Here is a 16,943-nt window from a genome sequence, read left to right as displayed (position 1 = left end):
ACAGAATTACAGATTATATATAATTATATACCCAAAATCCTTCTTTTTTTTTGACCTCGACACATATGATTAATTGCAAGACTGTGAATATAAGACGTTTTACACTGCACCAGTTTATTCCTCTTTCTTTGGTAAAAAATATCATTGCATGAGGTTTTGGTGTATCTATTTGGTAAGGTTTTGATTTGGACTTTTATTAGCTTGAATTTCTTCTTCGATTAGCTGCAGCCTTTTTGCATTTACAAATGTGGGGAATAAAATTGGGATGATTATGTGACTATATACGTCTATTCAAATTGTGTGATTAATTAGTAAAAAAATTGTTTGCATTTAAAAATATATCAATGTGGGAGTGGCTAGTGGTTGAATCAAAATAAGCTGACATTAAGGAAGATACGAGTTTGATTTTTCCTGTTGGGATGAATAATAATAAATCACGACTATATATTATATAGATGGGCGGGCTACCGAAACTTTTTTCTTTGGTATGAACGTCCTAAACTTTTTGATAATATTAAAAAAAAAAAAAAAAAAAAGAACGTCCTAAACTTTCACATTAATAAAATTCTTTTATCTCTCTATTCTGTATTTTCATTTTATTTGTATTCGGTCGTGAACAATAATCCCTATTTACAATACGAGCCAATATAAAGTCATAATTAGAAATTAAGATTAAAATTTGACTTATCAAACTAAACGAGCCGAAAGTTGTTGTTACTTGTTCTCTTCTCTGGATGTAAAATTTAAATTAAGTTTTTCACCACTAATGATAGACTAATATCTTTGAAACAGGTACATTTAAAAGCATTACCTTAATTGACGACTAGATAAAAACAACAGCCCATTATTAATTTAATGCCTTTTTTTTCTTGAAGGGAACCATGAATGTAATCTATAAATGCTATAGATAAATGTAGTTATATTTTTTTGGCGTATTTATCAAAAATATATGTATAACAGTATAAGTAACATATATATATATATATTTTAACGTACACGCGAAGTTACTGTCGAGGAAGCCATTATTAATGCGTCACTATTGTATACAGCTTCGGCTCGAATCAAATAGCCATGAAGACGATGATGCTCTTTTGAATTTATGCAATGAATATATCTATTCATTTATTGCGTACGAATATTCATTAAAAGCTACATATAAAAATATCAGTACAATAACATATGTTAACATGCATAAAATTTGTGTTTTTTAATTAACTTTTCCATGATTTAGTTTAATAAATTTTATCATAAAGTTTATTTCGCGTTTGTGTACAATAAGTAAACTCCATTTGTGGAAAAATCTGACAATTGCTTTAGAAGATTCTATATCCGTGCCTAGCAATATTTTTCTACTTTCAGATTTTTATAAAGTACCCTCTCTAAAGAAAAATTGGAATTTAAAGAAGCACAGGAGTAGTAGTTGGCAATGAGATAGATATTAAAGTTTCATAATAATGACTCTTTTCGTATCTCTGATTTTGAATGTAAATAGATAAACCACAAATGTTATAAGTAAAATAAAACTAAAAATGAAATGATGAAGTAATAGATGAAAGGAGTGAGGTCGAATAGTATTAATGTCATTTCAAGAAACTGTGCTTACGCTTATTTTGTCCAACAGATTCAGAGTTTGTGTCAGTCTTTCTTCCTTCTTCCCATTTCTCCTTCTGTGACGTTTTTAAGGACATGAAAGCGGTGAATCTCTGCTAACCTCACGTGCCGTTTTCAGTTGCTTATGTCACTGTCCAATCATACTTCGCTGTTCCTTCTACGTCTCTGTGTTATCCTCATGGCCGCATGATTGCTGGACATTTGTTTTGGGCCTGGCCCGATTAAAACATTGCCTTCTCATTTTTGTTTTTCGTTTTACTTTTTGGGGTCAAAGCCATTTCATATGTGTCAAGGTCCTAAATTGTATTGTATATTGTTGGGAATATCGGATTTTAGACTAGGGGCCATGTTATCTATCTTCCACTATTCAACCTCAACATTAGGAAATGTGATAATTTAGGACAAGAAAAAAAAAACAGAAACAGTATTTGAAGATATGTATGTATAGATATAGATATATACAATATTTGATTAACTTATAAGGGGAAAATCATCCAAAAGTAAGCCAATATTCAAAGTTGATAAATTGATTTTTTTAAGCTCAATATACATTTACAACATTGCTTTTTAATTTTTTTTTTTTTTTTAAGTTTGCGAACGGTCAATAATCATACAAATAAACAAATGTACACACTATACAACACAGATTTTATTAGATAATGCTAAATCCGACCGCTGCAACCTCAGTTTTCCAACAACGGTAATAATACTCTAAGCCATTTACATAAATCCAATTAAACTTACACCAAAATTCGTCGTCCTATCCAATTTTATCTCTCTTCTTTCTCTTATGGAGTCGCAACAATCAAATCTCTCTTCTTTCACTTAGCCAAGGTCGATTTTTCATCATACCAAATCAAAACCCGGTTCATATATAAATTTTGGCTTTTCCCAATTTATTCCACAGTTATTTTAGTTATTAACTATCGCAGCTTGCATAAATTGTTTCAGATACAAGATCTACGCAAACCGGAATCCGGTATATCATTTGTGGGTTGTTGAAGACATCGTCGATTTGTGGCTTGAACCGAATAAAGTTTTGCAATTTTTGTTGGCTAATGTATTTTTACTTTCTTGGACGTTCCATATATGTATTTCTTATGCTTGTGTTAATTAAGATAAATTGATTTAAGTCTTGGGTTCCTAGTAAATGCAAACACTTGTTTTTCTTTTTTATGAAAGCTAAACTTGTGATAATTAAAAAAAAAATGTTTTTTTTCTCCAACAAAAATTGATTAAACCAATTATTTGACAACTGTAGTTTGTAGTGAGCTGAAATTCTCCTCTTTTTTCATGTACGGGTGTATTTTCCATTCTAAAAATAGCAGGGAGTATTATTACCAGAATAAACTTCTATTATTCATCTATTTATCTTAAACAACACATTGCACTACAATTACATTAAAAGATTAGTCATAAACGCGTTGAAACTAATCCCTTAGTTAGTCATTTAATTGTTGTCCCTTTAGATAACTAACTTACTATCCCAGCTAAGTTATAACGAACAAACAAACAAAAACTTTATTGAGACTTTTTTTGTTACTCTTGTTGTTTTTTGTTACACCGTATAAATAAAAATAAACATACACAACCCTCTTAAGTTCGATTCTTAATCATCTCCCTAATTACAGCTGCGAATCAATTCTCTCATTCATAGTTTCCCTAAGAACCCTTAATCAATTCGTGTTCTTTTCGAATATCAGACAAAAACAGAGCGCTCTGTTAATTTTTAATTTTTTTTTTCCAAATCAGGACAATGGAAACGAAATTAAGTGAAAGCAAAGAACAACAATGGAAGGATTCGATGTCTCTATCTTCATCTTCAAGATCGTCATCAATAACATCTGAATCATCAGATGGTCACTTTGATATCCGACACTTTCCTCTTCCCAAGCCATCATTGTCTGCTCCCGAGGCACAGAAGCAGAGAGAGTCACATCAGGCTTATAATTCCTCCGTCAGCTCTTATACCAGTTCGTCATGGTCCTCGAACCACCTAATCGATTTACCCGGTTATGATCCAAACCGGATTCCACCTGCGGTTTTCTCCAGTAAACCGGGTAATTCGATGGAATGGAGTATAGCTTCTAATGAATCCTTGTTTAGCATCCACGACGGGAATTTTAGCATTTCTACTGCAGCGTTGAGGTTGGCTGAGATACCCAGATTTGAAGAACCATGTCAGGAGATAACCGAAATCAACCTGGTTCCTCTTCCTCCCTCGGTTAAGAAACTCACGGAACATGAGAAAGAAACAATCACAGAGAATAAACCAAATCAGGTGGAAAAACCAGTCTCTGAGATTGACGATAAATTGGAAGAAAAAAAGATGATTGAATCCGAAAGCGACGATGAACATGAAAATAATGATGAAGAAGAAGATATGATCGAAGCAAAGGTTACAGTAGAAATTGAAACCCAAAAACCGGAAGAAAAATTGGTAGAAGATGTGAAGAAGAATAAACCAGCAGAAGATTCGATCAGTACAGTTTCACATTCGCCTAGCATTTCTTGTCGCTCGGACACCAGCAACAACAGCATTGGCTCTTTCGCCTTCCCAGTGTAAGTCATGGTCTTCTGAATCTTAACTAGTGGATGCATGGTTTTCTTGATTATTTCTTGCGCACTAAGGAACCAATGAAACCCTAATTTACTTTGTTTGGAATTCATGCAACAGATTGCAGAAAGAAGACGGAGTTAACAAAACGCCATCTGTAGAAATCAGAGGGAACGTTTCCCACAAGCGAAACCCCGAGTATATGTTGCCTCAATCGCCGCCGATGCAACCGGCTCAACCGCAACCGCAACCTTATTTGGAATCTAGTACGCCAGCTCAGTTGCAGCAGCAATCACAAATACAACGGAAGGCATCGAGACAATCAGAGTCTCGAAAGCAATCGATAAAAGCTTCGAGAAATGGTGGTTGGTTCTCTTGCTTCCGCTTTCCAAAATGCAGGTTATTCAAGTAGAGGAAGCTTTTGGCGTTTGCGTTTTGGTTTTCTTCTTATGTGTGATCTGTACGGATGTAAGTAGTTGTAAACTTGTAAGGTATAATGTAACCAAAGAGTGATGATCCTAACCGAGTTCCGCCGGTTTTTAAGATAATCGACACCAGATTTGGTCCGATTTGGTTACCGATGGATGGTGTATGACTCTTATGTCATGGTGATGTATACTACAAGGACCACATTTCATCAAATACTTTATTTTTATATATGTATTTTAAGAGGTAGCTAAAACACATATATAATTCACTAAAAAAAAATCATATAATTATTCATTTCAAAAGGTATAAATAACCCACTCTTTTTATCCCCATAAATGTGGCTAATGTGTTGGATACATGACAAAATTATAAATTTATATTTAAAAAAAACATTTGTTTTGCTTTATCTTGAAGCTTCCCTTATATCCATGAGAAGAGGGGATTCTGTCCCTTTTTTACTTTCTAATTTTTCAATTCTTTTGCTGTAAAGAAACACATATATGTCACATGCATTTATGTATTTTTAATAAATTATTGGTAGCAAAAAATCTTTACTGATTGATTATGAAGTTTTTTTGCAAGAAAGTTTCAAAATTTAGCAAGGAAAAGTTCGATCTTAAGGAAGAAAATGTTTTCATTTTCAAACTTATTCAACGATCCTATTTTATCTGTAGCTTGTATTTCTGATGTCACCTAATGTGTTACTATGTGTTTTTGGGATCTTACATTATACTCATAGTTTCTCATGTCAGCGAGTAAGTACTTTCTATATGTGTATATATACACATATATGTCTCTATATATATGTATGTAAGTTGATTAAATAGTTCTATTACATCCATAAATTCATAATTGATGGTATAAAGGATGTTTTAAAAAGGTGTACTTTTGGGGGAAATGAGGTTGTAAATTAGATTGACTAAAAATATATATGCATGTACTGATGTACATATACTGTATCTGTAATAAATGTTAATTTCAAGATCTTAGCATAACATTGGTCGATGAGAGATTGATTCGTCTTGGAGATACACTGAGCGAGTTAAATTATCGTTACATTTATTAGGACTCAAACATATTTTATTTTATTGATATGATAATCTCGCATCTACCTACTATCAATCATGTACGTATTGCGATTAGATGCGCCGTGACTACAATGTTAAGTTCTGTCTAATTTTTTTTTGTGTCTGGTAAAATTGTGTTTAACAAATATGTTAAACTTTACAACGTGATTTATTATGTTATTATAAAAAAAGAAAAAAAAAAAAGAAAAAGGCTTCTTCGAAGGTAAAAATACAAAAAATGGTTTGTCAGCCAATAAGAAATAAGCAAAGTGGACCCCTTTACAATAAGAAAATATATTTATTTTCTGCATAAGTAACATTTAAGATCCTTTTACAAAAAAGTGTGAAGAAAAAAACGCGTCTTCCTCAGTGACAGTGTTGAATCTTCATCTTTCTCTCTCCTTTTTTTTTCATCTCTCTGCTTCATCTGTTTCTCTCACTAAAAAAGAATCTCATCATCCCCTAAATTAGAGTTCAGACTCGGGCCTGAGGTTGTTTCGCACGTTAAAAAAGGAAGGATCTTGTGCTCGCCAATTGCAAATTAGCAGACCTTGCGAGGTGGGTTTAGGGTTTTGTGTCAAACGTTTGGGGATAAGTTACAAAGATGACTTCTTTGCCTTATTCAGTGATCAAATGGCGTTTTTTTCGCAGGCAGATGCCTCCAAACGTGGTGTTCTTTCTCTGGTTACTCTGTATCGCAACCTGCCTCGCCGGAAAATTCACCGTGTTAGCTGATTCGGACAAATCGACGCTGCTCCGGTTTAAGGAAACAGTATCGGACCCTGGTTCAATTCTCGCTAGCTGGGTCAAGGAGAGCGAAGACTACTGCTCCTGGTTTGGTGTATCTTGCGATTCGACCTCCCGAGTCATGGCTCTTAACATCAGCGGCTCTGGAAGCGACAAAGGAACTTCCAAAATTAGTGGGAACCGTTTCAATTGCGGTGATATTGGTAAGTTTCCGCTGTATGGGTTTGGTATTCGGAGGGATTGCGCCGGAAATCGTGGAGCTTTGGCGGGGAATTTGCCTTCTGTCATCGTGGGTCTCACAGAGCTTAGGGTTTTGTCTCTGCCCTTCAATTCGATTAGTGGAGAAATCCCTGTTGGAATCTGGGGAATGGAAAAGCTTGAAGTTCTTGATCTGGAAGGGAATTTGATGACCGGGTCATTGCCTGCTCACTTTACTGGGTTACGGAATTTGCGGGTCATGAATCTAGGGTTTAACAGAATTTCAGGTGAAATCCCTAATTCTCTGCAGAATCTGTCCAAGTTGGAGATTTTGAACTTAGGTGGTAACAAGATTAATGGAACTGTTCCTGGTTTTGTCGGGAGATTCAGAGTGGTGCACTTGCCATTAAACTGGCTTCAAGGCTCTTTGCCTAAAGATATTGGCGATAACTGTGGAAAGCTTGAGCATTTGGATTTGTCTGGTAATTTCTTCAACGGGAGGATTCCAAAGAGTTTGGGGAACTGCCGTGGTTTAAGGTCATTGTTGTTGTATATGAATACGTTGGAGGAGACTATCCCTTTAGAGTTTGGGAATCTTCGGAAGCTCGAGGTTTTGGATGTTTCGAGGAACACTCTTAGTGGCCCATTGCCTGCAGAACTCGGGAATTGCTCTTCCTTGTCTGTTCTCGTGCTATCGAACCTGTACAATGTGTATGAAGACATTAACAGCATTAGAGGGAAATCAGATCAACCTCCAGAGGCTGATTTAACCTCGATGACCGAGGATTTCAATTTCTATCAAGGAGGGATTCCAGAGGAAATCACTAGGCTTCCGAAGCTAAAGATACTTTGGGTCCCGAGAGCTACTTTAGAAGGGAGGTTCCCAGGAGATTGGGGTTCATGTCAAAGCTTGGAGATGGTTAATTTGGGTCAGAACTTCTTTAAAGGTGAAATTCCTGTGGGTCTTAGTAAATGCAAGAACCTTCGTCTTCTTGATTTGAGCTCGAATACGCTTAGCGGAGAGCTTCTTAAAGAGATGTCGGTTCCCTGCATGAGTGTCTTTGATGTTGGTGGAAACAGCTTGTCGGGTTTAATCCCTGAGTTTCTTAGCAATGCCACAACCCATTGTCCTCCTGTTGTTTTCTTTGACGGGTTTTCTATCGAATCTTACAACGACCCGTCGTCTGTTTATCTCTCCTTCTTCACCGAGAAGGCTCAAGTTGGAGCTTCCCTGACTGTTGTCGGAGGTGATGGAGGTCCGGCTGTGTTTCATAATTTCGCAGACAACAACTTCACTGGAACTCTCAAGTCTGTACCACTTGCTCAGGAGCGGTTGGGAAAGCGAGTCTCTTACATATTTTCTGGTGGAGGGAATCGGTTTTACGGGCAATTCCCAGGAAATCTGCTGGACAACTGCGACCAACTGAGAGGTGTGTACGTCAACGTAAGCTCCAACAAGCTCTCAGGTCGGATTCCTGAAGGACTCAACAACATGTGCCCTTCTCTGAAGATTCTTGATGCTTCCTTGAATCAGATCTTCGGGCCAATTCCGTCGAGTCTCGGTGATCTGGCTTCACTTGTTGCTCTTAACCTGAGCTGGAATCAGCTGCAGGGTCAGGTGCCGGGAAGCCTGGGGAAGAAGATGAATGCTTTGACGTTTCTTTCGATTGCGAATAATAACCTGACGGGGCAGATTCCCCAGAGCCTTGGTCGTTTGCATTCCCTGCAAGTTCTTGATCTCTCTTCAAATTATCTATCCGGCGGCATTCCTCATGATCTCGTCACCCTGAAGGATCTCACAGTGCTGCTTCTCAACAATAACAACCTCTCTGGCCAAATCCCGTCGGGTTTCGCCACTTTTGCGGTTTTCAATGTCTCCTCCAACAACCTGTCAGGTCCGGTTCCTCCGACCAACGGGTTGACGAAATGCAGCAGTGTTGTCGGAAACCCGTATCTTCGGCCTTGCCATGTCTTCTCTCTGACAACGCCGTCTTCGGATTCCCGAGGCTCCATGGGAGATTCTATCACGCAGGATTACGCATCTTCGCCTGCGGAAAACGCTCCGTCTCAAAAGCCATCAGGAAAAGACGGGTTCAACTCGCTAGAGATCGCTTCGATCGCATCAGCTTCAGCGATTGTCTCGGTTTTGATCGCTCTTGTGATCCTCTTCTTCTACACGAGGAAATGGCATCCGAAATCGAAGATCATGGCCACTACGAAACGAGAAGTCACCATGTTCATGGACATCGGAGTAGCGATAACATTCGACAACGTTGTGAGAGCAACGGGGAACTTCAACGCGAGCAACCTGATCGGCAATGGCGGGTTCGGAGCAACCTACAAAGCGGAAATCTCTCAAGACGTCGTCGTAGCGATCAAACGCCTCTCAATAGGACGGTTTCAAGGCGTGCAACAGTTCCACGCAGAGATCAAAACTCTGGGGAGGCTTCGACACCCGAACCTTGTAACCCTCATCGGCTACCACGCAAGCGAGACCGAGATGTTCTTGGTTTACAACTATCTCCCAGGAGGCAACCTCGAGAAGTTCATCCAAGAACGATCCACGAGAGCTGTAGATTGGAGAGTTCTTCACAAGATCGCTCTTGACATAGCTCGAGCGCTCGCATACCTCCACGACCAGTGCGTGCCACGGGTTCTTCACAGGGATGTCAAACCAAGCAACATCCTCTTGGACGACGATCACAACGCTTATCTATCGGATTTCGGGTTAGCGAGATTGCTCGGGACATCGGAGACGCACGCAACAACGGGTGTGGCCGGTACGTTTGGGTACGTGGCGCCAGAGTACGCCATGACCTGCCGGGTTTCGGATAAAGCGGATGTTTACAGCTACGGAGTGGTGCTTCTCGAGCTGCTTTCGGACAAGAAAGCGCTTGATCCCTCTTTTGTTTCCTACGGCAACGGTTTCAACATTGTGCAATGGGCTTGTATGTTGCTGAGACAAGGGCGTGCCAAGGAGTTTTTCACGGCCGGTTTATGGGACGCTGGTCCGCACGATGATCTCGTCGAGGTTCTGCATCTAGCGGTTGTTTGTACGGTGGATTCTCTTTCCACGAGGCCCACGATGAAGCAAGTTGTACGGCGGTTAAAGCAGCTTCAGCCTCCGTCGTGTTAGCGATAGCTCCGTTTGATTATTATTTTTCAAAAAAAAAAAGGTTATAAATTTTTTGTTGATTTTTTTTTTTTAACAGCAGTAAACTTCTTGTGTAGTAGTTAGAAGAAGAAAGGTAAATTTCCTAATGGTTTCTCTCGAGTCGAGGGTAAAAGGACATTAGGAAGGATCAACTCCCAAATATTGTAGCTAATTTGTTTGTTTTTCTCACCTGTAAATTGTATTACGTAGTTTTTGACTTTTTTTCTAATGGGGTACTTTTTGGAAATTTTTGATAAATCATATTTTAACAACTAACTACTCGTATATTAAAAAAGAATTGGAGTAAAAAACTTAAACCTTTTGGAAATGAAAATTTTAAAATGTGGGAGTACTAAAAAATACAAGATTATGTTACCATTTATTTCATCATCATCATCTTTTTTTTTTTTGCTAAATATTATTATATTAATCACCATAGTGTTACAGAGCAAAGCAAAGCTAACGGATTACACAAAGCCGGCAGATGATAAAACATCTCCAGAGACAAAGTCGGCGGTTTATAGAAAAACCTCAAAGACAAAGCCGACGGTTTATAGAAAACCCCGGAGACAAATGCAGAAAACGATTTCCATAACCAAGCTACAATACCAAAATTAAACTAAAGCGGCCACAAAACAAAGCCCAAAAGAGAAACAACATACAAGAAAAAGATGAAAGGAAAGATCAAAGGAACCACAAGCTTTACATCAGAAACGCTGAGCCAAAACACTTCCACAGCCAACCCAAACAAACTGATAGATGCCAGAACAGAGTCAAAGAACAAGAGCCAAGAGAAGAATCAACAACCTGAAAAAGCTTCGGAAGACCGTTGAGCCTAAAGGAGACACAATCTCCAAGCAACACCAACCACTGCTCCGGACAGGAAGATCGCAGAAACGAACCAGACCAACGAAAAAGCAACTACCCTAACTCTGACACACCAAAGAACATAGCACTCAAGAAGATCTAGGCATAAGGTACGGAACCTTAACATCTGAAAGGGGAAAACGCCATCTAAGAACACCAATTCTTACACGCGGACATTCGCAAACACAATCTCAGTCACCTACAGAAAGAGACTGGTCACACCTCGCCAGAGAAGAACGGTAGAACGAAACCACTGCAATCCTTAAGCTCAAGACAGAAACACCAAAGATGCCTCGGAGAAGACTAGTACAGTAGGTGGATCCGCAGCAAATTACCATCCAGATGAAGAACCACAAAACAGAAACTAAAACATCTTGAATACGCAGAAAAGGATTGATCGGTTGTTGTGTCTTTCAGCAACTGAGGGAGACTGAGGAATCCTTGTATTGGATTGATCGGTTGTTGTGATCAGGCAATAAATTAAGGTCTATTTAAAAGAGGGTTGAAAAACTTCTGCTTCAGCTTAATTAGTCGGTCAAATTATATTTTGACATACATAGTTACAATTTTGAAAGTTTAGAAAGAAAAATGACACCTCTAATAATTGGGGATAAGCAATAATAACCCACAAGAATATGAACTACAAGGAAGAAGAAGGAAGTTTAACAACAATATGCCTAAGAGGATTTATCGCAACATCGTCACCACCACCTTCGTCGCTGACGGGAGAAACGGTGCCTCCGCCGTGCCTGACGAACTCTGCCGGAGAAAGAAAACTGCCGTGGCAGACACACACTATCTTCACCTCCTCCTTGTTCCCTCCGTACCAATACAGAAACCCTTCCACTCGTTTCCCGTCGGCTCCGACATCCCTCGTCGACACACACGGCATGTCTTCTAGAATGTTCCTCGCCTTCTCCATTCCAGAGACTTCCTCATTCTTCTTCTTCTTCGCCGTATTTCCTTTTTTACCCATCCCGCTGATCGGACCGGGGACGTCATAAAAACCAACCTTTTCTTCCTTTCTCCTTGTCGGAGGAGGAACCTGAAATTCCAAAAATGCCCTTGACTTCTCCGTCTTGGCTTGGCCACTGTTTTTTTCCTTTTCCGGAGGAGGAACCTGAAATTCAAGAAATGCCATCGTCTTCTCCGACCGCCTCCTCTTCGTTTCCGTCTCCAACTCCGTTTCGACAGGCAGAGACCGTGTCCGATCCAGCTGGAACATGTCCAAAGCCCCCCGACCCACCGTCCGCCGGAAGTCTCCGCCGAAAACGCCGCCGGATATTTGTTCATCGAAGACGAAACCTTCTGGTATCGAAGAAGATCGACCCAATTCAAAGTTCTTCCTTTTCCTCGATCTCGGATCCGTACCAAACTGACCATTCAGAGAAAGACCTAACGTTAGCTCAATATCTTTTTCTTCTTCTTCTTCTTCTTGTTTCTTCTTCGGTTCTTCCCGATTCTCACCATTCTCAGGGTGTCTGTGACACAAATGGTTGCTTGTGATGAAAAACTTCTGCAAGAGATTGTTAGCAGATAGATTCGGGATTTGCATGACGACGCCGTTTGGGCCTCTTATCATCTCCATAATCAAAATCAAAACAATAAATGCTTAGCAAATATCGAAACTTGAGGTCAGGGAGTTCGACAGACAAAAGAGAAGGAGCAATCTGTTAGCCAGAAGCGTTTTAAATTTTTAATTTCACGATTTTGAGAGAGACGAAACAATTTTTCTTAAAACAACCACCAAATGCTACCAAGTGTTATAAACTATAGTACTACAATTTGCAAGTATTTTATATTTTTCTGGAAATCATGTTTTTGGATTATTTTAGAAGCATAGTTGACGATATTGTACGGATCTATTTCCATTAGTATATTTTTAGGTGCACAAGTTGGCTTAAAATAATAGAAAATATACCGTAATTCCAGTCATGATGCCATTTGAACTATATTTTATCAACGGAAATAGATAGTGATTTATCGTTGACAGGAAATAGTTAGGGAATTTCGAATTATTATAAAATTTAGTAATATAATTTGAAAAAAAAAATTATATATTTCTTTTGGGAGGAAACAGAAAAAGATAGACGACCAGTCGACCACCCACCACGCCACGTGGAAAAGGGCATCAAGTGGGGGAGGGCTTAGCGTAGACGTAGGCTACTTGTTGATGCACAACTTGACACGTGTTTAATTATCAACGTGCTCAACGACGACATCACTTTATTGCCACGTGTATCCAGCCGGACTGGGCCCGACCAGCAAAACAAAGTTTAAAATACCAAATCATTTTTTTTTCTTTTTAGCTGACATTATTACGCGCTTGTGAGCTTCAACAATTATTTAATATTTGTGTGTCAATATTGGATATTAACCCAATATGTGTGTTTGACCAAAAAAAAAACCCAAAATATGTGTAATATTTTTACGTTGTCGTAGTTTGCAATTAAACAAACTTAAAAAATTATGCGTTATAATATACGTAGTAGTTTCATAAGCAACAATAATAATAATTAAGTTGGAGAGAATGGATGGAGGATCTCCTAAAGAGACGCAAACAATCAAGAGCAGATCGAGAAGTGGGACCGGCATAGTGGCCAACTTGTATTTCTTTCTTTTTGTGTTGCCCTTTTAGAAAATATGTTAACTCAAAATATGTTATCCCAAAAGGTGATAAGATCACTGACACGTTTCACTTGACAGAGTATGCCACGTGTAATTATATTCATTGCTTCTCGACAATATGCAAACAACTTGCAGGGATATGATAATAAGTCATAACATTTTGATATATAGAATAGACCATCACATTACAAAATACAAACTAAAAACCATTTATGTGTGTTGAACCGGATATTCTTTCTGTGTGTGTATAAGCTTATATGTAATGTAAATGCTTTCTCAGTCTACGCTAACTTTTACACACTTTTTTTTGGCAACAAATTTGAGACTTTATAGATTGGGCCTGTTCTCATCAGAGTAGTCCAATATATTTCTTTTGTTGACCCAAATTTTGGATCCTGCAGGAAAGTACCACAAAGTATTTTAATTCACACATATTTGGATTTCTGGTTGTAAAATTGAAAATTTGCTTACTGTGAAGTGTGTAATATATTCATATATACAAATGTGGGTCACTCTCTGTATCTACTCGTTGGATTCAACCTAGGGCTAGGAACAGTGCAGAGAATGAATGGAGTATATAAAACTACTTACTATCTACTATCTACCATTTATAATGAATGGAGTATATGCTTTTTACATTTTTCACATTTAACCAGACACTTTCCTCAAATAAATAAATTAATAACAGCTACAACAAACTCCAAAATTTTTATTGAACGCATTTGCTTGCTCAACAATTATGATATCAAAATCTTGTATTAATTCAGTCAAGTGATTCTTGACTTATTTTCGTTGTTTTTTTTTGTGTCATTTTTGATTGTAGAGTCAGCACAAGATACGATCGTACGTAGAGTTGTAGGAGTGGTTATGTGATATAGGCATATAGCTTGAGTCGTTAATGATTGGCGATGTTGAATCAAGATTTGAGGAGGAGCGACAAAAGATTTAAAATGATAAAAAAAGGAATAATCACTTCAATGACATTGTGATTTGTGACCATTGCTAATAGTTTATCTTCATCATCACCATCTTGTGTTTTCAGTTTTCAGGAACTAGGGAGGCTTAGGAACGAAATGAAAAACATGTGGTCTAATTTAGCGGCGTCCTTTTCAAAATCTTGACCATGATAGTTGTGATGTTGCATCTTATACTTGTAAATTGTCTATAACAAATCATCATCACAAAGACTATTAAAAAAAAAACTGTTTTCTATGTCCACGAAACTTCTTTCCATGCAGCTTTTTCTCATCATAAGGGCTTATATACCCTCTGCATTTCTTTTGTTGGCCCAAATTTTGGATTCAGGAAAGTACCACAAAATCAATAAAATTCACATATATGGATTTTGTTTAGACGTGAGAAAATAGTTTTGGATTTAAAAGTGAGATTTTTTTTTTTTTTTTGAAGATTTTGCTTACTGGGCAATGTGTACTCCATTATCCAAGCATGTGTCCGTAATATATGAATATATCCATATGTTGGGTTACTATCTAGTATCTACCATTTGGACTGAGCATAGGGATTGGTGTTTGTGATAGGAACAGTGCAGAGAAAAAGTTTATTAGACAATGCAATAGAAACAGATTCAGTAGTATATTTTCTCTCTGATTTTTCTTTGATTCCATTTTTCTAAACGGTATATTGAATATTTGAATGTTAACTATATTCGCTTCTCACATTTAACCTGCCACTTTTCCAATTTAAAAAAAATAGCAGCAGCTATACGAAATGCCAAACTTTATATTTACCGCATTTGTTTGCACAACATTAATGTTGATATTTAGATCCCAAAAAAACATTGATATCAAAATCTTGTATTAATAGATATTCTATCAAGAAACAACAACTGAAAGTAAAAAAAAATGCTAGCCTGTAATTCGGATTTGCTCGGTATACCATAACCAGATCCAACTCCATATATACTGCAACTAATCATGTTGATTAGAAGTGAGAGAGAAATAAAAGATGTAACTATGGAGGACGAAAAAAAGGAGAGAGAGAAACAAGTGAATGGAAAAACTGAGGGGGCCATTGAGTAAATAATTCCCTATCTCTTCTGTTTTCTTCAGTTTCTCTCTCGAGATGCCCAACTTCTTCACTCTTCATCTACTTTCTAACGTGTATATATAATAACATAATAAATACACATGTTCATTATATCGTCACTTTTTTCCTTTTTTATAAATTGTCGCTTTGTTGTGTCCCTCTTTAATTTACACTCTGTTAGTGTGTACAGTGTACGCATGTTACATGTATAAACAACTATACGTAACGGAATTCGACAATATGTCAGTAACTCACAACTATATTTTAAAATTTGAACTTCAAATTTTATAATGTACTTTTTAAACCAGCTGGTTAACTACTATTCCGAAAAAACTTCCATATTTTTAAAAATATATTTTTTTTTTGTAAAAACACTTCGAAATTTCTATTGTGAAAATTCACGTATGCAATCTAACTCATACTTGCACGTTCTTAATTAGTGTTTCACGGGCTCAACGTTTCACGCAAGAAACAATGTTTTAGAATATTTAGTAGTCCTGTTCATGATCATATAATATTAGAATTGTGGCGTCTTTCTATATGTATAATAAACGTGTAATTTGAGAATTTGATAAAGACCTCAAACTCTAGTGGAGGAAACTAAATTGTATACGTCTCGAAATGGCATGCGGGCGACGGTACTGTATAGATTCGTCTTTCTTTTTCAACGAACGATATTAATGATTAGGTGTTCCATTTTGCAATTTCCACGTAACGTCACTTAGTTCATATATTTTTTTGGTGTTGCTAACTTTAGCTTATACATCTGTGACAATCGTATATAATTTATTTCGATATATATGGCATTATCGATGTATTACCATTTACATACAAACCCGCGCATATTATATATTGTTAATAAAAAAATATTCATCACTGCTATACATATATGTAACTGTTAACTATAATAGTAAGAGCATTACAAATTATTATATGGATCATTCAACTTATGTTAGGAGTTAGTTTTTAGGATACTATACTTTCACATATATATACTTCTTCTTTTTTTTGTAATGGGTGTATTTATATCCCATCAAATTGTATATATCGTTTGGACTAGACCCATTCCTTAGGATATTATTGTCGTTGAGCTTTGACATCATTAATTATTGTTATCGATATGAAGTATAGAAAGCTATTGAAACCCCAATCTTTGTTCATGATGACCACAAAAAATTCGTAGTCGGTGAAGTTGACATGACTTAGTGGATTCTAAGTTTGTTCAATTTCTCCTCTGTTCCAATGTGATATCTAAAGATGAAATAATTTCATCATCACACTTTTATTTTCTCACTCCTTTGTTTTGATTCATAAGGATATATTGCTTTCCGCCACTTCTATTTTTCATAACTACTGGATAAATTAGAATCTAGCTTGCTAGTAGCAGAGGACTCATCATATACAAATATATATACTACTTGAATCTGATGAGATTATTTAGGTGAGGAATGTTTGGAATTCAAAATACTCGTGTATATTTGGAAGATAAGCAATTAAGCATAAACGTGAAATCATTTCATTGGTTTATATTCAGATGTCGTTGTAAAATAAATGTTCATTAATTTATATAGATGGAAATGTAAATATTGTTACAATTATTTTCTGTTTAACTTTGCATCCGAGTTTACAAAATCATGTT

At 37.0% G+C, this 16,943-nt stretch overlaps 3 protein-coding genes across 4 annotated transcripts; 2 read left to right on the top strand and 1 right to left on the bottom strand.

The window, feature by feature from the left end:
• The first annotated feature begins 3,367 nt into the window (after positions 1-3,367).
• On the top strand, positions 3,368-4,580 carry LOC18023559 (pinin). The gene is made up of 2 exons (XM_006408383.1): positions 3,368-4,173; positions 4,289-4,580. Exons 1-2 carry the CDS (start codon positions 3,368-3,370, stop codon positions 4,578-4,580), a joined length of 1,098 nt encoding a protein of 365 aa, XP_006408446.1.
• A 1,443-nt stretch (positions 4,581-6,023) lies between these two features.
• On the top strand, positions 6,024-9,980 carry LOC18023558 (LRR receptor-like serine/threonine-protein kinase RPK2). 2 transcript variants are annotated; one of them, XM_006408382.2, is made up of 2 exons: positions 6,024-6,222; positions 6,316-9,980. In XM_006408382.2, the coding sequence occupies exon 2, from the start codon at positions 6,320-6,322 to the stop codon at positions 9,743-9,745; it is 3,426 nt and encodes a 1,141-aa protein (XP_006408445.1). In that variant the 5' UTR covers positions 6,024-6,222; positions 6,316-6,319; the 3' UTR covers positions 9,746-9,980. The 2 variants fall into 2 exon arrangements, with proteins under 2 accessions (XP_006408445.1, XP_024015000.1); XM_024159232.1 differs by having other exon boundaries at positions 6,024-9,980.
• A 1,149-nt stretch (positions 9,981-11,129) lies between these two features.
• LOC18023557 (ninja-family protein AFP4) lies at positions 11,130-12,482 on the bottom strand. The gene has a single exon (XM_006408381.2). It carries the CDS (start codon positions 12,216-12,218, stop codon positions 11,271-11,273), a length of 948 nt encoding a protein of 315 aa, XP_006408444.1. The 5' UTR covers positions 12,219-12,482; the 3' UTR covers positions 11,130-11,270.
• Positions 12,483-16,943: the final 4,461 nt, after the last annotated feature.

The sequence above is a fragment of the Eutrema salsugineum genome, unplaced genomic scaffold (assembly GCF_000478725.1).
Source record: "Eutrema salsugineum unplaced genomic scaffold, Eutsalg1_0 scaffold_13, whole genome shotgun sequence".
Classification (NCBI taxonomy): domain Eukaryota; kingdom Viridiplantae; phylum Streptophyta; class Magnoliopsida; order Brassicales; family Brassicaceae; genus Eutrema; species Eutrema salsugineum.
Note: the sequence above shows the minus strand (reverse complement) of the source record. Positions and strands in the feature narration are given on the sequence as shown.